We start from the raw sequence: 22,619 nt of genomic DNA, 5'->3' as shown, positions 1-22,619 counted from the left end.
GAAGTGGGGAGAAAGGTCTGATGAGACGCATCCTCTCATCTAACAGGGTCTCAGCAGGCTACAGGGTAGAAATAGAGCACAATTCATTCGTTGCCAGCTAACCTTGTTCTATTTTTGACCCTCAGCCGGAAGAGAATTGTCACATCCCATTTCCTTTTCATGTTGCCAGCATTTATATTGTTTAACCCTCTGGGCTGTTTTTTTTCCTTTTCCCTCTAAGGCCCATTCCTTAGCTAGATAGAAACATGGCAATTTTAGGCAGTAACGGCCTAAAGAACAGTAATGCCACAGTAAGAGGTAGACTGGTGTAGAGGATGGAAGTTGTTTTACAAAGGATTTCGAAATCTGGCGTCATTCTGTACCCAAATGAAACCCAACATTTTTTAAATTCTCCATGAAGGAAAATTCTGGAAAAAGAAAATCATTTGGGGAGCAATCAAAACATTCAGTTTTTGACTTTTTCATTTTGTACTATGATATACATAATATTATAAACACATTTTTTTTAAAAAAATTAAAAACAAAAAATTGAAACACTTCTTTCTGGAAGTATTGAAACAGGACATTTCGAGGTCAGAATGGCTTTTCTGGTTTTCCTCTAAAACTAAATTCCAGTATAAATTACTCACGTTCGTAAAGTGTTTTGATTTTGAATCGGACAGAGTATGGTTCTGTTGAAGTTTCACTTACCGGCCCTAAAAAGGCAGACTGCTTAGGACTAGTCTGACAGGATACTGTCGTGTTTTTTCCTTGAGCGGTTACATTTGTTTTTGTGCCTTGCATTCCACCTATTCAAATGACCGACCTGCTTTATAGTTGAGAAACCCACTAGAGCAGGGGTAGCCAAAATCCTGTGCGTGGATCCGTATGGCCTGATACATTCTACAGTGTGGGTTGTCCGCTTCAGTGCAGATGTTCTGCCAGCAGGCAGCATTCCAGCCAGGCTGCTGTGCCCAAGAAGGGAGCATTGCATGCTGGGGCTTTAGCCAGCTGCAGCTCTGTGTCAAAGATGGGAATGACTTCAGTGTGCTGTCTGATGTGTTTAAGGTACTCCATGCAGTCTCCTGCATGCTGGAAGGTCATGTGCTCTAGTGATATGGGTGAGTGATCAGGAGACCTGGGTTCTATTTCAGACTCTGCTATTGATTCACCAAGCGGCTTTGGACAAATCACTTGACCGCTTGGTGCCTCGGTTTCCCCATTCATTAGGTCCTGTTTGTAGAGTTCTTTCAAATGATAAAACTCTCTATAAAATACTTCATAGCAGCATCATTAAATTGCCAGGGAGGGAAAAATTGGAGCACACCCTGATTTAGTGCCATGTGATTGAGCTGGGGCTTAATTTACCTCCTCCTGCTCTTACTGAGGTCCGTGGCAAAGCTCTTCTTTACTTAATTGAGTCCAGGCTTTAGCTCTGGGGCTGGGGCAGCTCATGATGATTCACTGACCAAAAATAAGGGACACTTGAGAATATGCAAGGTCTCGGTTCCCCGGGAAACAACACAGGAATACATCACCTGAGCACACAGAACTCTTGGGATCCTAGGGGGAGTGAAGAGGGTAACCAAAGGCAGAAACTTTCTTGGGTATGTTGAACTGTTGCCTATAAAGAGAAGAGATTGGTCCTGCTCTGAGCAGGGGGTTGGACTAGATGACTCCTGAGGTCCCTTCCAACCCTGAGATTCTATGATTCTATTCTATGTTCTGTATAGAAATTAAAGATGGAAAAGAATTCCTAAGCCCAGGCCAGAAGGGTCCCTACTGGCCTTCTCTAGAGTCTTGTCCAGGGTAATATGAAGGTCCCAGGCAAATGCATCAGTTCAGGTGGAGTTCCTGTTTCAGGTGCAGGTCAGTGCTGGGAGTGCACAGGGGCACCTTGCAGGGGCCTTAGAATTAAAACAAACACAAACACTATTCAAACCCCAGGAAATGCAGTGACAGGTGCACGTCTGAACACGAGGCACCCAGCCTAATTCTGCCGTCTGCCCCAGGGGGATTGTCTGGTGACTTGTGCTACAAGTGCAGTTGTAACCCCGTCTTGCCTGGGTTTCCAGTATTGCGGGGAGGGGTAGCTCAGTGGTTTGAGCATTGGCCTGCTAAACCCGGGGTTGTGAGTTTAATCCTTGAGGGGGCCATTTAGGGATCTGGGGCAAAAATCTGTCTGGGGATTGTCCTGCTTTGAGCAGGGGGTTGGACTAGATGACCTCCTGAGGTCCCTTCCAATCCTGAGATTCTATGATTCTAAGAGCAGATGTGGGCAGCCATTGCTACTGTTCACGGCAGCCAGTGTTTGTTCTGCTTGCAGTCTGATGACTGGGCTGCTGAGAGGAAAATGTACAGCCAGAAAGTCACCAGGCACCAGTAATGATATGGAACATACTGATCACATGAATGAAAATAGAATTGAGTGTAGTAATCCTAACCCAAGTTTAAGGCAGGTGGAGGTGCTGACTGGAGTTCACAAGATCACCGCACCTTGCAACTCATGATCCGGCAGGGCTGAGCATATATTTATTGGATGTCCCCACAGGAAAAAAGAGCTTGACTGATGCCCGAGGAGAATTTCTCGACTGACCTGGTGTTGCGGTGATGTGACTCTTTCTCTCTTTTGTTTTGTTTTGTTCTGCCCCTTGAAGTCTCCAAGGACTCTTCTCTCTATAGAGGGGACTCTCTCTCTCTCTCTCTCTCTCTCAGCCCTTTCACGGAGACCTTACTTTTGTCTTTTCTTGTTTGCTGACTTGCTTAATCTATAATAAGACATTCATGCTGACCATAGCTTCTGGTTGCTCTTTGTGTATTGGAAACCCAGCTGGGGAGAACATTCTACGACGCCGTTTCTGAACCTGGCCAAACCCCGACCGATGACAATGGGGGGAGTTTTGTGTCAGTAAAGGCTTTAGGGTTTGGCCCGATGTCTGTATTCCTCTAACACCCTCTGTAGTGAAGGGCGTGTTCAGAACCTATTCAGTACCTTTAACAAACCCTTATTAAATACAAAGACACGGCTCAAACTGCTAAGCGCAGCCACCCCAGTTACTTATTTGTTAATCCAAAATCTTAGCATGATTCCTCAGATGCATAGTCTCCTCCTCAGGGCACGGGATCCACTTATTGTTCCGCACAATGTTCTCCTTAGGGAGGCTTTTGTTCTTTGCATTCATATATTTAAAACGCTCCTTTGTCGCTTAGGAAGCTGTTCTCACTTGGATCATTTATGATCCCTGGGTTCTATCTGCAAGAGCAGCTCCAGCGTGCGGGCCTTGTTCCATCTTGGGGAACTGCCCCCCGCCTCTTGACGTGCCCTGTTCACTTCTAGTTGGATGTGGCGTTCTCCACGGCTTCCCCGAGACTACCGCAGAATGCTGCTGTGGTGCTGCTCCCTGCCAGCCCCACGGGCGGTTGCGTTTCACTGCTATGTGCAGCCTGGGATTGCCTCTTTCTGTTGATGTGTAAAATGCTTTGAGATCCTTTGGCCTGACTGCATAGAAAAGTGTGTTGTTACTTCTGATCTCGGACATTGGTTTGATCCTAGGTAATGGAGAAAAAAGACTGGGTAGTCGGTTCTTCAGCATTGCAGACCGTAAACTGCTACCTGGTTGTGACCGGAGCAGAGGGTGGCAGCTCCTTCTCAGCCTGAAATATTCCCCACAGCAGGAAATGCCACCTGAGAATGTGGAAAACCCAGAGAGAGTGAAGGAGAGTCACTTACAAACTACCCTGTGGTCCATATTATTGATGGTGGTGGGTGATTCTGCCGGAGGAAAGCTGACGGCAATGCCCCAGGGCAAAGTGAGATGGGAAAAGAAACCTATTTCTCTTGCATAGCCGAGAAGAACACACTTTCTCTCTCTCTTTCTCCTTCTCATGCACACAGAGCTCCCCTCCCAGCTCATACTGGCACAGACACCTATAGCCAACATATGCTTTTCACCCACTGGGACAAGTGCACTCACAGAGGATTTTGGCTGCGTTCTGCCCGTTCCCAGCAGCATCCTAGCCTTCTGGTTACTGCACTAGGTGTTGCTTACGGCATCGGTGCAAAACATTCGATTTCCAAGCTCTTATTGGTTCATCCAAATGAACTGCCAGGAATCCGAGCAATCAGTTCTCTCTCTTGTCAAGGCAAGGGAAGTTCAAGAACACCTACTGCCAAGCAAACCCCCTAGACCAAATAGGTGAATGGGCTGGGACTCCGAAGATCTGGGGTGAAATCCTGATACCAGTGAAGTCAATGGCAAAACTCCCCTTGGCTTCATTGGGGCAGCTTTTCAGCCCTGGGTTGTATCCACAGCTCTGCAACTGACCTGCTGTGTGCCCTTAGGCAAGTTCCTTGACTTTCCCCATGCCTCTGTTTCCCCTCCCACACTCCTGAGCGACGTAGTTCTACCAAAGTAAGTACATAGTGTAGACCTGGCCTAGGTGTCCATACAGTACCTAGTTCAGTGGGGTCCCAGTTCCGGTTGGGACCTCATTGGTGCAACCCAGGGCTGCCTGGCAAGGGATGGAGGACAAAAGGAGCAGTTTGCCCCAGGGTCCCCAAATTGAATTTGAGGGAAGGGCAGCCTGGCCAAACCTGAGTTGCGCTGCGATCCCGTGCACCAGGTTGCAATGCCCAGCCCTGCAAGGACAGGAGGTGCCACTGCGGAGTGAATACAGGGCGTGCTTACTCCCCAGTGCCTCCCTTTCCCCAGGCCTCCCCTCTCATTGGTTTTGCCCCCTTGGTTTCTTGATTTCAGGGGGGAGTATTCGTTTCCATAGCAGTCATTTTGGAAAGGGGGGGAGCCCTCATTTTCAGATGTTGCCCTAGGTCCCCAAAATCCTCTGTGTAGTCTTGGTGCAACATGCATACAAATAAACAATAATAATAGCCTTGGAGGCATCAATAAGAATAATAGGTCTTGATTGTGCTAACGAACAGAGGATAAAAGGACGTATGGCCCATTGGTTAAGGGCACTAGCCTGGGACTCAAAAGGTGATCTGGGTTCAGTTCCTGGCTCAGCTTGACTTCCTGTGTGACCTTGGATGAGTCACTTAACCTCCCAGTGCCTCAGTTTTCCATCTGTAGAATGGGGATAACAACCTTGCCCTGCCTCGTGGGGGTATTGTGAAGCTAAATACACTAATGCCCGGGAGGGTGTTTGGATAATGGGGGGCCATATAACTACCAAAGCTCAGTCCCTGCTCTGGAGAGTTGTTGTATTCTGTTCCTGTGATGTCAGCTCTTATGTACAGCCCCAGAGGGGTTTGTGACATGCACAGTAGGTAAACTGTGCCTCAGAGGCAGGGCCCCAGCCTGGCAGGCAGGAGTGGGGACAACGCAATGCAGAATGTTCACAGTGGGTTTGATGCATGCGTTATTCTGCATGTAGCACGTAGGCATTATTTTACAGTTGTCTTTGACTTTGAATGGACCAGATTAAGGATGGGTGAGGTTCTGTATTTTATCTGATCAAAACCCTTTCACGTGTGCATAAAAGCCAAGTTAGGAAAAGAACAATTTCCTCCTGGTAGAGGTGACAGATGGGAATTTCAATTAAAAATCCAACCCCTGTTGGGTTTGAATTCTGTTGGAAATATAAAATGGAGGCTTTCCCCCCAAGGCTACCCGGCGTTTAGAAAATATCCCCGGGAAGTGGTGTAACATCTTGGGTGCTGGAGGGCTCAACTTCATTCCATAAACGAACTAGAAACTTCTGGAGTGGTTGGAAGAAAAAGGAATAAAACTGAATGCTGTTTTACCTCATTTATACCAAAAGCCACATGCCTGGGGAAAACCTCCTGAAAGTTAATTTGCTGTGGGCATTTCCCTTCTTTTTAAGCTACGAGTGGCTTTGTGATCAGGGCGCCTGTTGTTTTGAGAGCCATGTTCCTGATTTGGGGCCTGATCCCAAGCCCACTAAAGTCAATGGGAAGGCTCTCACTGACTGCAGTAGGCTTTGGATGAGGCCCCAGATTTGCAACAGGAATCGGTTTTCAGTGCTCGATGTTGTCAGGGGAATAAAGATCAGACCTACGTAGAAAGAAAGGAATTGTCAGAGCGGATTAGAACAATGGTCCATTTAGTCCAATCGTTTATAAAACCCTAACAGTGGGCAACTAAATAATAGCATTCTTACGGAAGAAGTGTCTTCCCAACCCTGGGCTGTAAACAGCTGGGTTATGTCCTAAATCATGAGAGCTGATGTCATTTACACATTTTTATCCTAGCTGGTTTGACTGGATTATATTCTTATAACTCATATAAATATCTAATTCCTCATTATCTTTGTTTTAGTATTCATATTGCAGTAGTGCTTCGACCCCTTATTGGAGCCTACTAAATAATTATCCTCAATGATATCTTGTGGTGGTAAGTTCCACAAGTCAATTCCACATTGTGGGTTTTTTTCTTTTTTTTGTTAAACAAAACCAGTATTTCTTTGTGTCACTCTTAAATTAAGTCTGATCCAGCATGGGTAACAATTGCAATGTTTTTTTTTTCTTGAAGTACTTGTCTCTTAGCACATTAATCCTCCAGTCTTGGAAACATGAGTAATTTTACATGTGTGAGTAGTCTCACTTCAGTGGAATTCACTGTGTAAAGTTACTTACACGCACAAGTGTTTGCAAGATCAGGCTCTCAAAGCATCAAACTACCTCCCTGAGAGCCACGTCAGTTTGTTGTGTCCCACTTATGTTCCACTTAAGCAACAAGTCCCCCGCCCTGCCCCAACAAAGCTATTCTAGAATAACCACCATCAGCTCTATATTGTATCCCCTTTCCTTCCAATCCTGTTTGTAAAGTAGGGCCCCTAATTTGTTTTGATGCATTTGTATATTAAGTTTCAGAGTAGCAGCCGTGTTAGTCTGTATCCGCAAAAAGAAGAACAGGAGTACTTGTGGCACCTTAGAGACTAACAAATTTATTAGAGCATAAGCTTTCATGGACTACAGCCCACTTCTTCGGATGCATATGCAAATAAATTTGTTAGTCTCTAAGGTGCCACAAGTACTCCTGTTCTTCTTTTTGTATATTAAGAGCACTTTTTGTTCTTATTTTATTTATTTATTTATTTATTTGCTTTTTGTTCTTATAGATTCATAGATTCTAGGGCTGGAAGGGACCTCGAGAGGTCATCGAGTCCAGTCCCCTGCCCTCATGGCAGGACCAAATACTGTCTATGTTTATCTAACTTACTCTTAAATATCTCCAGAGATGGAGATTCCACAACCTCCCTAGGCAATTTATTCCAGTGTTTAACCACCCTGACAGTTAGGAACTTTTTCCTAATGTCCAACCTAAACCTCCCTTGCTGCAGTGGAAGCCCTTTGTTTCTTGTTCTATTCTTAGAGGCTAAGGTGAACAAGTTTTCTCCCTCCTCCTTATGATACCCTTTTAGATATCTGAAAACTGCTATCATGTCCCCTCTCAGTCTTCTCTCTTCCAAACGAAACAAACCCAATTCTTTCAGCCTTCCTTCATAGGCCATGTTCTCAAGACCTTTAATCTTATTCCATTGGACAGCATGGGGCATTGTGTATAACTCAAATGCACTCTGGCTAAAGGTTCTCCACTCTTTATTGGGTCCTACGGTGGCTGGTGTTGGGAGTGGTAGCACTCCGCGTAGCGAACGATAGGGTTAGGAATATGTCTTCCCGGCAGTGCAAAGGTGTAAACTGGATGATTATCACTTCCCTACCTTGGCCTAGTGAGGACTTCAGCTTCCTGCCAGTTTTAGGAATTAGGCTTTTTTACATTGCAAAACTCCCATTGCTTGTTGTCGAGCTAACACAGGGTGATCCTTTGCCAGTGTGGGGAGTTTCCAGTTCCTCCCCTCAACCTCCCCCCCCTTCAAACTCTTGCAAGTTTTCAATCCTGCGGGAAGCTGCCCAGAGCCAGTCCTGTATCTAAGCAATTGGCAGAGGGTAGCAGTGGTTGCCTGCGGCTCGGGTTCACCCCCCATGCGGTAGGCAGGGAGGTTTTGCTCTAAGGCTGAACAGTGAGTGCTCTGACGGGGAACAAGCTGCGTGTAGCTCTGGGAACGAAATGACTAATATTCCCCACCCTCAGTTTCAGGGAAGTGGACAAGCCCCAGAAACCTGTGCCAGCCGGGATGGAAAATGACCGAGTTTTCAATGACCTGTGGGGGAAGAGCGACACGCCCGTCGTCCTGAACAACCCCTACTCGGAAAAGGAGCAGGTAGGCGCCGGTGTCTTGTGGGGTGATTAGTTGGGGTGGGAGCCGGTGTAGAAGCATAAGATAGGCTGCAATCCGCGTGTAATTCATTGCTTCTCACACCTCCTTGCTGGAATGATATTAGCCTCATGTTTGCAGAATGGACAGAGAGGGAAAGTGATTTTTCCCCACCTCAGTGGGATCGCACCAGGGATAAGATAGTGTGTGGAATTTCTTCTGGACTTATTGGGCCAAATGCTTTCTCAGATGGGACCAGTGTCAGAGGCAGGGCTAGAACTTGGCAGTTTCTGGCACCCAGCCCTGTGCTCAGACCATCCCATTCCCATGGCTCCCCCCGCTGTAATTCTCAGTAGGCCATGCGGCAAAGAACACTTTCCAAAGGGAAAAACAGATGAACATTCAAATGAAGAAGTCCAGAAAACCAGTATTGCCTCTGCTCAGCTCAGTCACTTCCTGAAACAAAGGGCCTGACCTCCCACCCCCTTCCCGGCCAGGAACTATCGGCAGGGCAGGCACTTTTTGATGGAGTGCATGTAAGGCTATTTTTCTTTCATACCTATATTGATCGGCTCCTGCCCTCTGGGCTGGCGTTCGACCACTCTCGCCAGCCCAAGGCTTATTAATCTTTTCTATCCATTATTTATATTCCAGTAGTGCCGGTCAGGATCAGCGCCTTGCTGTGCTAGGTGCTGTACTAACAAGTAGGGTGACATTGTCCCTGCTCCAAAACCTTCACAGTACAAGAGAAGATGTCAAATAGCAGCAATCGTCACGGTCCTTCCACCGAGCCATGATCCGGCCCTGGGCGGTGACACGACTTGTTGTCACATAGGGATTCTGCAGCAGAGTTCAGAACGTAACTCAGAGGTCTGGACTCCTAGTCCTGTACCTACCTACTAGATCATTCTTTCTAACATAGCCTTGTTCTGTGCTGCTCTGTCCTACCCAGGGTCTCCATCGCTTGGTGCACTCCCTGCTCATTGAGAAGTGACTAAGATGTGGGGTACTTGGCACCTTTGTGGAGAGCTTAACTCTCCACTGAGACCTCGGCGCACTTTGTGAAGTGACGCAGTGCAGGCAGGCATCGTGGTGGACAACGATTTAGAAGTGTGGTACCTCCTTGTGCCTCCAGGAAATAAGGGGCCCCGGGAGACCTTTCTAAACATCTCAATCTGTTCCTGGAGTTTAAACCTCTCCTGGATGGGGGACACCTGCCAAAATTGCAGGGTAATGGGTTGGTTTTTTGCTCTGTCACATCTGCTATGATCTTTCTAAGGGCAAGATCCACTGTTGAGTCCCTAAATAAATATTTTTAAAAATAGACTGTAAGGGCTTTTAAATGTTTATTTATACAAAAAACACCCCGGTGCACAATCTAGGGGGGCGTGCACACACGAAATACAGCTCTTACCCGAGGTTCAGACCGAGGAAAGCCGGACAGTTCAGAGTAAAGTCTGAAAATCTGTCCTTATCTCCCCCAAATGCAGCCCCATATTGCAGATGATCTGGTTCTCATAACAGCATAGCTGATCTTGCCATATGTGCTGTAATATTTAGGCACAAGGAGGTGAGTCCAAGAACTCGACACACTTCACTCGGTTGCCAGAGTGACCTCCCTGTTTCAACCTGACTCTTTCCGCTTAGTTGTAGGTGGGTGCTGTGACTTCTCTTCCAGCCAAGCTCAGGTTACTGATTTGGTCCTTTCCCCTGTGCCTGGAAGCACAGTCTTTCTGTTTTCTTTGCTAAGCTCCTTGCATGGGTCTGTGACTATAAGCACTTTATAACCTTCTGTGTTCAGAGCTTAATTTCTCTCCATGTTAGTGGTGCTACAATCCCCAGTCTTAAGCTGCTATTAAACTCATTTTTTTCCACTAGATGTTCAGGCTTCCCTTTTATCCTTCTTATCCCTATCGTTCTACATCCTCCTCCACTAGCAGTTTTGGTCTCTCCATACGCTTACCGCTTCCACATCTCCTCTCCCTCCCTTCCCTGCCCCCTCTCCCCGCTACAGCCAGACTTAGAACTTCTGCTGTGCCATTCAAGGCTGCCTTGGTGGGTTCAGGGCCGGAAGGGGTTGCATCTGAAGGTGTACCTTACAGCCGGTGACAGCACCTGCCACTCAACTCCCCATCAATATAGGTTAATTGGGACCTACCAGAGGATCAATTAACAAGTGGAGGGCTAATTAGAGGGGGAAGCAACCCCAGCCCCAGGAATTAGAACGAGAGCTCCAATTGTCTACTCTGCCCTAGAACTGTTGCTCCTTGAGCCTCTCTGAAATGCCCTCTGCACTAGGCCATGTGGAGAGGGGAAAGGCAGCAGCTGCAGTAGAGGCCCCCTTGTGCCGGGGGTATTCCCTGGCTGTGGGGTGCGTATACCTGCACTACGGCCCTTATGTGCCATCACAAAGGGATAAACTCCCCTGGTTTTTCCACACACCCAAGCAAACCAAACACTCGGGGGGCTGGATTGCATTCTCACATCCATATGTAATCACCGCAGAAGGATCACTAATCTGCACACCTAGTACTTATGATAACATGCTCTGTTGTAAAAAGTCTTTTGCATAATGCATGTGCGCCCCTGACTGCGACATTAATCTCTCCATTTGTCCCAGGCCTGAGTCGCTAATATCACTGCTACCTAATTAAAACATAAAAGGCGCTAATATCACCTCCCTGACAGAACCCCGGATAATGTTTGGTTTCAAGCACTCAAGCCAACGAGGCTGAGTGGAGAGGCAAAAAGCACTTTGCATTTTTCTGCTGGTCATCAGTTTCTTTCCTGTCGCACTGCACACAGTTGCCAAGCCAAGCGAGAGAGCCTCTCTTGGGTGCTCTCTCCCAAGCCGTTAGAGGACACATCCTGCCCTGTTCAGCGCGGCGTAATGTATCTCTGTCTCTGTCTTTTCACATATGCTTCCCCACTGCATCTAACACATTCCCACACTCCTTCAAGTACTTCACTAACCCCACAGAATTCCCCAAGGAAAAACATCAGGCACAACAGAGTATCTGAGGTGGGCTGAAGATTGAACAGCTGGATCCAAATTACAAATAACCCAAAGTTCACTAGTGTTTTGCAGCTGGTTTTCGGTTGGGCCACTGCTGAAGATAGGAACATTGGTATAACTGCCTTTATAATGCTCTGTGATCATGCGGGTACTTCAGCTCCATGGTTCTGGTTAAAGATCTGCTTTCCATGTTCAGGAAACATGAATTTCACAGTAATGCATAAGGTGTTTGCTAATTCGCTGCAGTGTGTTATGTCTGGTGGGAGTGGGGAGAAACCTTACTTTTGGGAGGTTTCAAGTGTCAATTTTAATTAAAGTTTTATGAATCCTGTGGATGTCATGGGAACTTCATCCCCAGAGAAATAAAGGGCCAAATTCACATCTCAGTGCATTTCAGTGGTGCAGTTCCGGTGAATTCAGCTGGCATGCAATAGTGTTGTTGGCCCACAAATGGTTGAGATTTGTTGAAGGAGACAGGTGTGTAGGAAAGAAGATTACAGCGTGGCCATCCCCGAGCATTCCAAAATCCATGCGTCGGGCCCCCAACAGCCGTGAGATTGGCTTAAAAATCCAAGATTTTGAAAAGAATAAATGTTGGGGCTCTTCTGATTTGCCTCCAGATTTTGAGCCTTTAGGGTTCACATTTTCAAATTGTATTCTGCAACCATGAGGGCTAGAGAGACACTTTAAAACAATGAAAGCAGAGACCGTCATTTAATCACGTGACTCCAGGAGCTGGGGAGACCACACACAGCCCAACAGAGCACGAGCAGGGATAGCGAGAGACTCTAGAGCCCGTGAGAACTAAAGAATATGGTACAGTAGTATCAGACGGAGTTCCCTTTCTCCCCCCGACACGTGCACATGGAGGAAGTTACCAGATGATGCACCATCCTGTTGTCATTGAAGTGAGTAGCAAAATCCTCATTTTCTAGGGTCAAAGACACTTTTAAAAACTTTACTTGTCAAAGGTTTTTGTGAAATTGCCACCGCTCAGCACCTAACTAGTACAATATAGTCATGTGGCTGCTGCTATCTAGCCTGGCTTAGGAACGCAGCCCAGTCACGGCTTCTCTTTCATATGCTGCAATGTGGTTTCAGAGCATTCCTAAAAAAGAAGCGTGAGAAGAAGCTTTGGGCTTGCTGTTCTCTATGAAACACTTACGCCTTTCTGTAAAGCAGACACATTTTCACCTGGAGCAAAGTGATCTACCAGGACATTCAGGGGCAAATGCTGCTCTCAGTTGCTGGAGCCGTTCCACTGAGAAGAGTGAGGTTGACTTTGGATTTTCATCAGTGTGACCGAGAGCAGAATTCTGTGCAGTGCAACGAAATGCAGAGCAGGCTGAGGCCTGAGTAGAAAATTGGAGCTCTCGTTCTAATTCCTACCGCAGCTTTGAGAGCGGATGCTGCTGGAATGTCTCATTACTTGCCTTCCCTGGTGAGTTTTAGAACATAAGCCCTTTTCTTGTGGTGGTCAAGTGATGGCTGGGGGTCCTTCACCAGTTATCTCCACAGCTATCAGGCCTGTCAAATGTGTCAAGTGAGTGATTGCCTCTAAAGAGTGAAGGCAGTTTCCTTGTCTGTATTTCAATGTGGAAGGGAGGAAAAGTTAGAGGAGAAGCAGATGAAACTTAAGTGATTAGATCCTTTAAAGGGCTTTCTAATAACATTGGATTAAAGTATTTAATCTACAATCTATATCTACAATTTAATTCTTCATATGGGTTCCATCATTTTTCTTCCAGTGTGTGCTCATCGGCAAAGCTAGTCGTGTTGAAACACGGGCTTCCTTCAACACAGCTCATCTCTTTCCCCCATTTAGTGAGGTCACAATACCAAATTTGTGCCATCGCAACCATTTCATGATGTGTGATGATGTCATGAGCATAGGATTACAGCTTCTCTACAGGATCACAGAGAAGGACCATGAATAGCTGCATCAATAGTAAAAAGAATATGGAAAAATGCAGAACAGTTCTTTTTTTAAACGTTGGTATAAATTCCCTCTGGTCTACACTACAGCATTAGGTTGATGTGAGGCAGCTTACGTTGACCTAACTCTGTAAGCCTCTACACTAAAACATCATTCCCATCGATGTAACTTGCCCGCTATGCCAACTTAATAACTCCACCTCCACAAGAGGCGTAGCACTTTGGTTGATGTAGTGAGGGCGAGACAGTGTCAGACACTGTGTTGCTTATATTGTCTGCTGCTGGCTTTCAGACGCCATCCCACAATGCCCCACCCTGACAATTAAATCGATGCAAGCACTCCCGATGAGGACGTGCACCAGTGACACAAGGAGCATATTGTGGACGTGCAAAAGCAATTTAATTACTGCGGTGGCTGTACATTGACGTAACTTGAGTCAACATAATTTTGTAGCGTAGACATAACTTCAGAGAGGGACCTGAACCACAAAGTTCAGATCCAATGTCTGGATCCAGATCCAAATTTCCCCAAAGTTTAGGCAGTTTGGATCTATTTTACAGCGATGGGCTTGAGACGCCAAGCTTTGTTCTGGCTCCAAACTTCCCCAAAACTTGAGTGGATTTGGATAGGATGCCCCCGTTTGGGACCAGATCTCTTCTCCATGGAACATCCAACCAGGTCTTAGTAATACTGAATGATGACACTGCGTTCTGCTGACAGATCTAATTCCAAGATGGGATATCTCCCCCTTGCAAGAGCAATCGGGTGTGGAGCTTTTGGCATCTTCATGGAGTTTGTCTGCCAAAGCAGATTTCCTCTGAAGTTCACTAGAACTGTTTTTTCCCTGGTGTCACTCAGGATCTCTGCAGGCCAAGTATGTTCATTGCTGTGTCAGTACTTGCACAATGAGGTTCGCTCCAAGATCTTGGCTTTGCACACACCTACATAGGATATCAAGGAGCGAGATGGGAGTGGTCCAAGTGTACATAATTCAGAAGTCCTTTCACTTCCTCCCTATGCTTGTCCTTAGCCCTTCATTTCTCCAGCAAAAACGGGCACTGGGGAGGCCTGCTTCCTGTTCATTCCCTTACAGTAATTGTCAGATATTAAGACATCCTTCCTTGGAGTAGTCAAACGACCGCCACTGGCTTTGGTGCATTTAAAACCATGGCAGATAATACACTAGTGAAGGTAATGTAGGGAGAAAATCCCACATTGACAGGGAATGGACTACATCGGGGTCGGCAACCTTTGAGAAGTGGCGTGCCAAGTCTTCATTAATTTAAGGTTTTGAGTGCCAGTAATACATTTTACATTTACAGGGGCCGGCGGATGGAACCCCAGACCGGCAGCGGGCTGAGGGGGCCGGCGGACGGATCCCCAGACCAGCAGCGGGCTGAACAGCTTTGCCCGCTGCCAGTCTGGGTTCCGTCTGCCACCCGCGCTGCCGGTCTGGGGTTCCGTCCGCTGGTTCCTGCCAGACTGGGTCCCAGCCACCGGCCCCGCTCAGCCTGCTGCCGGCCCGGGTTCCGTCCATCCAGGCCAGCAGCGGGCTGGCAGCAGAGTGCCACTAAAAATCAGCTCACGTGCCGCTGGTTGCCAACCCCTGGACTACATGAGCTAATAATTAATTTCCATCTCTAATTTCTATGGCTCTTTGCTCTTTCGAGGTTAGGCTTCTTCTGAACAGAGTTAACTTTACAGCTATCCAGAGTAAATTTTTTTGGTGTGGGCAAATATTCACTAGGATGTAGGTCAAGACCACACAATTCTCACCAGGCCTCCATAGGTGAAGAAGTCCATTAATCCAAGATCCACCTGCTGTTACATCCTACACTTCTCCTGTAACTGATCAGTGAGTCATAGTCTGATACATCATCATTTTTCTCTCCTCCAGCCACCGCCATCTGACAGACAGTCCCCAACTAAGAACTTGGTGAATGGAAGCCCGTCTAAGTGCCCACGGTTTGCCAAAGTCAAGAATTGGGAGACTGGCTCCGTGCTTCACGATACCTTACATCTCAAGACAGCCATGGTGAGTGGGACGGAGTGTTTTGGCCAATGTTTTCTGAGTGCAGTTGACCAAATCAATGTCTCTAAACCTGATTTAACTGGAAGAATTAGAGCTGCTTTGAATAAATGAGCCCATCTTGTGTGCTGCCGTGGCGTCTTCAATGAGCTGCTCTGTCGTGGGCTAGACTAGAACGAATCAAAGAGAGACAACTGAGATCTTTTGAACCTTCAAATGCTGGTGGAACATGAAGGTGGGGAATGGGGATAATTAGAATGCACGCCAACTGCATTATCCCTCTTTCAATCCCGGTGTTCTCTTTTCTTGGCAATAGCTAGTGGGGTACACTTCTAGGCTGATAGGTTGTAGATTCTGCAGGGAAATGTTGCAGAGGTGTTTACCCCTAGAGTAGGGGGAGGTATGGTGTAAGGGAAGGTCTACTATGGAGTGTGGAGATGGGAAAGTAAGGTATGGAGGTGGGTATCTGTTACCTCCCAGCAGCTGACAGTGGTTGGATGTAAAGCATTGAAAAGAAGGCATTTGCCTGCTGCTGGCAGAAAGGAGGACGCAAAGCTGATGATACGTGATTGTTTCCTCCAAGGATGGTATGGAGACCGGCTTGGGGGAGAGAGGGTGAACATGGAGCTATAACTAAGATTTAGGTTGGACTCTTATGAATCCCACTTGTCCAAGCCACAGTTGTAGGTCAGGCATCCCTCAGTTGTATGCCTGAGATCAGTGCCAAAAAAAGTGCACATGTGAAAGCAAACACACTGGAGATATCACCACTTGTGCCAAATCCGGAGCTGGCATTTCACCAGCGTTCGTGCAGCCCGTCCTGTTGGCCACGTCAGTGTAACCAGTGGTGCATCCAGTAATCTATGGTTCATACGTGGCCCTTCTGTCCTTGCAGGCCAGTGCGTGTACAGAGCAGATCTGCATGGGCTCGGTAATGACGCCCACCCAGCATATCCGGAAGCCAGAAGACACCAGGACAAAAGAGCAGCTGCTCTCCTTGGCTAAGGACTTCATTGATCAGTACTACTCCTCCATAAAGAGGCAAGTCTTCTGGCACTCGCAGGTGGTGCTGCTGGCGGGTTTTTAGCGGGAGCTACGCGGTGCGGTAAAATACCTCTGACTTGTTACGGGCAAAGCTGGATGCAAACTCAGACGTGGTGTTGTGATCAAATTGCAGTGCCCAATAGTCAGATCACTAGCTTTTCATGCCCCAGCTGTGCGCACACCCAAGGGCCAGGCCATTTGAAATCTGTGCTGGCCTCCAAAGAACAAAAGACTGCAGACATGCATTTATAGGTCCAGAACGGTTCTGCTCTATGTCGGACAACCTTGTGCTTCCAGTGGTCTGCATCTGTGCTCTGTGTGTGTGTCTAGCTGGGTACACAAGCAGGTGTACATGCACATGAGCATGTGGTATACTGCTCTGTCGAGAGCTTGTAATGCACAGGTGAAGCCAGGGAGGTTCCCTTCCACAGAATTTCATCCTACAATGTGTCATCTCAGAGTTTGACCCCTTGGGCAGAGGGGAACTCTTGCCCCCACAATTATCATGATTGGTCCACAGTTACCTCCAGCTGGCATGTGTGTACGTGTACCAGGACCAGACTGCATACGTGTGTACAAACAGCATCCGGCGCTATCTGCTGCCCTACGAATTGGAGTTGGTCACGTCTCCTTTCCCCATGCTCACAGGTTTGGCTCCAAGGCCCACGTGGAGAGGCTGGAAGAAGTGACCAAGGAGATTGAAACCACAGACACCTACCAGCTGCGGGACACAGAGCTGATCTACGGAGCAAAGCACGCCTGGCGTAATGCATCCCGCTGCGTGGGCAGGATTCAATGGTCCAAGCTACAGGTAAGCAGCAGACTGCCCTGGCGGCAGCTGGCAGGTTGCTCTTAGAGGGGTCGATGGGCATGGAAGGTAAATCAAGGGAGACACGTCTGTTTCTCTGGATGCTAAGGATACGGTGACTCATGCTTGTGGCTCTGGGCAGTACATGTAAAAAACATGCCACCCTTTCATCTGTAGGTGCAGAGGCTTGTTTGGAGGCTCTGGGAGGAGAGGGTTTTGGAAGGAAAGGTGCTCATGGGGAGGGTTGCATAGATGATGGTGGCGGTGTTTGCAAAGCAGACTTCGGGGGTAACACTATCATCTTCCGAAACGTTCTAGGTTCTGGGCTCCTACTTGCCACATGCTACTTTAAAAACTGTAGCCTTGCCGTGGATGGAGGCCACGGGAGGAAAACTCTGGTGAAGTCAAAGAAGCTATTCCAGGATTGCATAGAGCCCCAGTCCCAGTGCACTTTTGACTCAGGGTTGGAGCGGGGGTTGTTTGAATGCATTGTTTCCAGTGACATTGGGCTGGGGCTGCAGTCTGAAGCCATACTCCAACACACACACACGTGAAGCTGTCACTCCAAAGCAGATGAGCAATTTCATACAGGGTCTCAGCACGGTTTGGAGCTGGGAGGCCAAGCCCCTCTCACACACAGTGAAGCTTCCTGCTTCTTTTGTTTTAATTAACATCTGGGGGAGCACTTGGCTGTGGAAAGGAAAGGACTCGTTGCAGCCAGACATAGTGCAGGAAGATGCTTGCAAGCGTCCCTGCGCGGCTCTGCAAAGGAAGGTCAGTCCTAGCTTACCTTGGCACTCGCCCCCTTCCTCTGCCATGCCACTGCCCCTCAATCACTGATCTCTCAGCCCTGGGGCTCACTTAAGGAGAGACTGCGGGAGCCAGAGCTGATGGTGGCTTTGGTTGGCTGGACACGTCTGTCGCTCTTTATGACCCTGGGGACTGCAGTAGACTGGGAGCATGGAACAAATGTCAATCCTGGATTTGAGTTTGGCTCCCCGCAGTGGAGAGGGCTGAGGTACGAGGTGCCGAGATGCTACAGTGGCAGGGAGCATGTATGTGCTAGACCCTACTTACAGCTAGCTAGATCCTCGTCTCCTGTAATGCGTCAGCCCCTCGGGCTTTCCAGTGGGCTGGGCCGGCTATGGAGGAGACGCAGGCTCATTTAGGAATGAGAGAGTTCTGCAGACCAACCCTCTCGACTGTTGCAGGTGTTTGATGCCCGAGACTGCACCACAGCCCATGGGATGTTCAATTACATCTGCAACCACATCAAATACGCCACCAACAAAGGGAATCTCAGGTGAGTCCGTGTCCCCCCCCCCCCCCCGCGCTGCCCCGGGCCAAAGGAGGGAGCCCTGGGTCTCAGCTGGAGGGGGCTGTTAATTGTTTAGATTTGTGTTTATGGCTTGGAGTGAGAGTAGTGCTCTCTTCCAGTCACCTGGCCCTGACCTCGGCCACGTGCCCGGGGAGCCTCTGACCTGCCATGAGACGGAGACTTGGGGTTACAGACTCCTTTGTGCTGCGGGTTTCTGCTGCAGTTCTAATTGCACCTTCCATCTGCCCTGCCTCGCCTTTTGGGTAGCTTCTGCACAACCGCGTACTCCCTGAGATCACTGACTCACCACTCAACTGGGCGGGTGGACGTGGGCTGAGCCACCAGCCCAAGCGTGAGGACAGGCTGCCTCCCTGCCCTGGCCGGTTGTGAGCTGCCGTCCCAGGTTCTACAAGAACTCGGGCCAGACTGAAGAGCCTTCAAATGCAGCATGCAGGCCCGTCCTTCACCTCCCTCCGGCAGAATGCTACCATGTGCCTGCAGCCGAGTCTCTGGGTTCTGAGCTGGAGTGTCCGGCTGCCGGGGGCAGGAGCTGCTGAGGGGAAGGAAGGAGTGTCCCTCCTGTCCACCTTGCTTGCTCGCCCTTGGGCCAGTATCTCTTCCAGCTGTAGAGAAGCAATAAATTAAACCTCTCGGTTGCCCCTCTACCCGCTCCACCTAAGGGCAGGAAGTAAAACTTAGCCCCCGGGCCCACCTGGGCTACAAATGCCGAATTCTGCCTCAAACCTGTGTGTGTTTTCAGAATGAACTGACCCCGTGTCCAAGCGATCAGTATCTTAGCAATCATGATACTTAGTGCTTGTGATTCACAAAGGTGGGAAAGTATCAGAGGGGTAGCCGTGTTAGTCTGGGTCTGTAAAAAGCAACAGAGAGTCCTGTGGCACCTTTAAGACTAATAGATGTTAGTCTTAAAGGTGCCACAGGACTCTCTGTTGCTTTTTAAAGGTGGGAAAGTATCAGTAGCCCCACTTCCCAGCTGCGAGAACCCAGGGACAGAGAGATTCAGTAACTCTGCCCACGGTTATGGAGTAAATCAGTGGCGGAGAAGGGAACAGAACCCAGGTCTCCTGGTCCTGTGCTCTACCTGCTGGGCCACTCCGCCTCTAGTGGCTGGGCTGTATAGAAACATACAATGTATTTCTCCTCCTTTCTCTTGCTCCTCTGTCTTTCCCACTGGATGGATCTCCCCCTCCGCCTTATTTACTGGGGGCCTGTTTGATCTAGAGGCTCAGAGGTCCCTGGAGTGAAGGGAAAGCACTGAGAGGGAGATGAATTTGCCAGGGAAACAGAACTCGCCCTCTGCCCCCACTACCTATTTGCCCCACCTTGGTACCTGATCTGCAGACTGGACTGTTCATCTCAGGGGGCACACCCACATTCATAAGGCACAATGGTGGTAGCTGGAAAATCAGTTGGAAAAGAGGCTCTTCTCTTTTCCGGGCAGGCACTGAGATTAATCTGGTCCCAGGCATGTTCACAAGCACAAAGCACGTGGCAGAAAGCGTAGCGGCTGAGATGCTGTGAATGCTGGCAAGGGCTGTCCATCATCCCAGGCAACCCCGCTCAATCTCAGGGACAAGCACATGCCCTCCCGGCTGCCACCTTTCACATCACTAATGCCAGCGCCATCCCGTCCGTTCCTTTCAGGTCTGCTATCACCATCTTCCCCCAGAGGACAGATGGCAAGCACGACTTCCGAGTCTGGAATGCCCAGCTCATCCGCTATGCTGGCTACAAGCAGCCAGACGGTACCATTCTGGGGGACCCAGCCAACATGGAGCTCACAGAGGTAAGCAATGAAAAAAAATCCATTCTTCCCAGTCATTGTAGGTCAGTGGCCGGGCCCATAGGGGAGTGCACCTCTGAGCACCTCCTAAGATGCTCAGTTAGGATGGGGACAGCTGCATATTATACTACAGTGTTTCAGTCCATCTAGGACAGAGGTTCTCAAACTTTTGTACTGGTGACCCCTTTCACATAGCAAGCCTCTGAGTGCGACCCCCCCCCTTATCAATTAAAAACACTTCTTAATGTATTTAACACCGTTATAAATGCTGGAGGCAAAGTGGGGTTTGGGGTGGAGGCTGACAGCTCGCGACCCTCCAGGTAATAGCCTCACAACCCCCTGAGGGGTCCCGATCCCCAGTTTGAGACCCCCTGATCTAGGAGACCTACTCTGATTTGCTTTGCTTTTCCCAAGACAGGTCATAAGATGCTCTGTAGTACCACTAGAGGGACCCTTAATATTGCCATGTGGACTTGTATTTGTGCTTGTGTGTTCATGCACCACTGCCCTCTTCAGGGTGGACTCAGAACTTCTTACTTGTGTTTCATAGTCTCTGTACTGCTACAGACTAACAACACTATAGCTCAGACAGTGGTTTGGAGCAGGAGGTCCAGGTTCTAAACTCGCTGTCACCTGCAGGGCCCAGGTGGCTCATGGCACACTGCACAGTGACAAGTGTGAAGTCCTAAGTGGCCGTGGATTTGTTCCAATAGCCAGTCTCTGTGCACCATAATGAGAATGTGTTTATCACCTACTGCTTGATTGCAGAACACCCTCCAGTGACTCAGCCTGAACTCTTAGCTTACCCATGGCTCAGACTGAGGGGAGACATCCCTTATTAAAAAAAAAAAGTACAAGAGACTACGGTTGTACTTAGCAGCCTACCGCTTTGCAACCCCCACATCCTGCCCACAGCGCCTGAGAGACAGTCACATTGCTGGGCAGCCAGGCTGGCGAGAATATTATCATGAACTCTGTTTGGCTGCAGATCTGCATCCAGCAAGGGTGGAAGGCACCCAAGGGGCGATTTGATGTCCTGCCACTCCTCCTCCAGGCCAACGGCAATGATCCGGAGCTCTTTGAGATCCCCCCGGAGCTGGTGCTGGAAGTACCCATCAGGCATCCCAAGTAAGCTACAGCACGTCCGGGGGAGGTTCTGCAGAGTTCTGCTCTGCTCGAACCACCTACGCCTGCTCACAGTGCACTATGTGGCCTTGCCCGGGGGACCCCCATTCAGACCTAGAGTCCCACCAACCTGGAGCCGTGCCCATTTCTGCCTGTTGGTGCAACCCCTAGAGCTTCCTTCCACTCTGCATGGAAAACTGGCCCAGGCTTGAAAACCAGTGACCCTGGTCCCTTTCTCAGGGAGAGATGGCAGGGCTGCTCTCACATCACTTCAGTTTCTCCGGTTCCTCTACCCTGAGCCTCCTGCCCTCCACCTGTTCTCCCCGCCCCTCCACACAACTCCCCTGTTGTGTGCGCCCCTCCCTGTGCGCAAAGGAAACGGTGCTGCCATCCCCCCAGGGCCCTCCTCTGCTCCCTCATTCCCAGGAGTGGTTCCGATGGTTGGTGGGAACTGGTTCGTTGTAGTAAGACAAAGCTGCCTTCGGGCTTCTGTGGAATGACTGTTAGGGGCAAATCCCCCACATTGTTCCCCTCCCTCTGAGGATCCAGCAACCCGGCTGACTCCCCCCCCCCCCCCGGTGTCTTGGCAGGTTTGCCTGGTTTAAGGACCTGGGGCTGAAGTGGTACGGTTTGCCAGCGGTGTCCAGCATGCTGCTAGAGATCGGAGGCCTGGAGTTCACTGCCTGCCCCTTCAGTGGCTGGTACATGGGCACTGAGATCGGCGTCCGCGATTACTGTGATAACTCTCGCTACAACATGCTGGAGGTAACCCTGCCCTCGGCTACTGCCTGCCGCGCCTTGGGGCAGTGGTGGGGCTGGCGGGGGTGCTTTGGGGTGTATGGAGCTACCGGGGAGCAGAGCGCCAAGCTGGGTGTGTCCCTGCTTTGTGGGGGACGGTAAATGAAACCAAAGGGCTGCCTTAAATAAGCTCTGAAGATCAAAGTGAATTCCAGCCATGTTGCCACATCAGGGCGATGTTCCCAGGGGAGCCCTGGCCCAGCAAGTCCCTGGTACGTCACCTGCATGATAGTTACTTGGGGTGGGAAAAGAGGAAGAAACTTTGGTACTAAACACACCCAGATTGTGGCTTCCCCACCCCGTGCTGGAGGAGTCCCCAGGGGGAACTCTGATGCTGCTCCCCACAGAGGTGTACGGTGCTCCTCCCCCCACACCCAGCCACCTCTGCTGCTTCCCTTGGAGGCCTGGGGGTGCCCCACATGGCTCACTCCTCTCCCCATCCTCTTTCAGGTGCCCTGCCCCCGGGTGGGCACTGGTAGGGAGCCGTGCCTGCTGTCAAGCTGGCCTTCAGTGGCGCAGGGCGTGGGAAAGCAGGGCACAAGCCCCAAATTGGCTAAGCACTGTTG

The 22,619-nt window shown here is 49.2% G+C and overlaps 1 protein-coding gene across 2 annotated transcripts in view; it reads left to right on the top strand.

Moving 5' to 3' along the window:
- NOS1 (nitric oxide synthase 1) overlaps nt 1-22,619 on the top strand; it is a 143,377-nt gene that overhangs the window by 79,558 nt on the left and 41,200 nt on the right. For both annotated transcript variants that reach the window (XM_054006849.1, XM_054006851.1), the window contains exons 3-10: nt 8,052-8,181; nt 15,025-15,162; nt 16,052-16,197; nt 16,849-17,011; nt 18,220-18,311; nt 19,992-20,133; nt 21,119-21,258; nt 21,846-22,020. In XM_054006849.1, coding sequence (XP_053862824.1) covers nt 8,052-8,181; nt 15,025-15,162; nt 16,052-16,197; nt 16,849-17,011; nt 18,220-18,311; nt 19,992-20,133; nt 21,119-21,258; nt 21,846-22,020 — 1,126 coding nt within the window. The remainder of the gene's footprint in view (nt 1-8,051; nt 8,182-15,024; nt 15,163-16,051; nt 16,198-16,848; nt 17,012-18,219; nt 18,312-19,991; nt 20,134-21,118; nt 21,259-21,845; nt 22,021-22,619) is intronic.

The sequence above is a fragment of the Malaclemys terrapin genome, chromosome 16, assembly GCF_027887155.1.
Source record: "Malaclemys terrapin pileata isolate rMalTer1 chromosome 16, rMalTer1.hap1, whole genome shotgun sequence".
In the NCBI taxonomy this organism is placed as follows: Eukaryota; Metazoa; Chordata; order Testudines; family Emydidae; genus Malaclemys; species Malaclemys terrapin.
The sequence above is the reverse complement of the archived record's forward strand: the minus strand, read 5'-3'. Positions and strand labels throughout refer to the sequence as shown.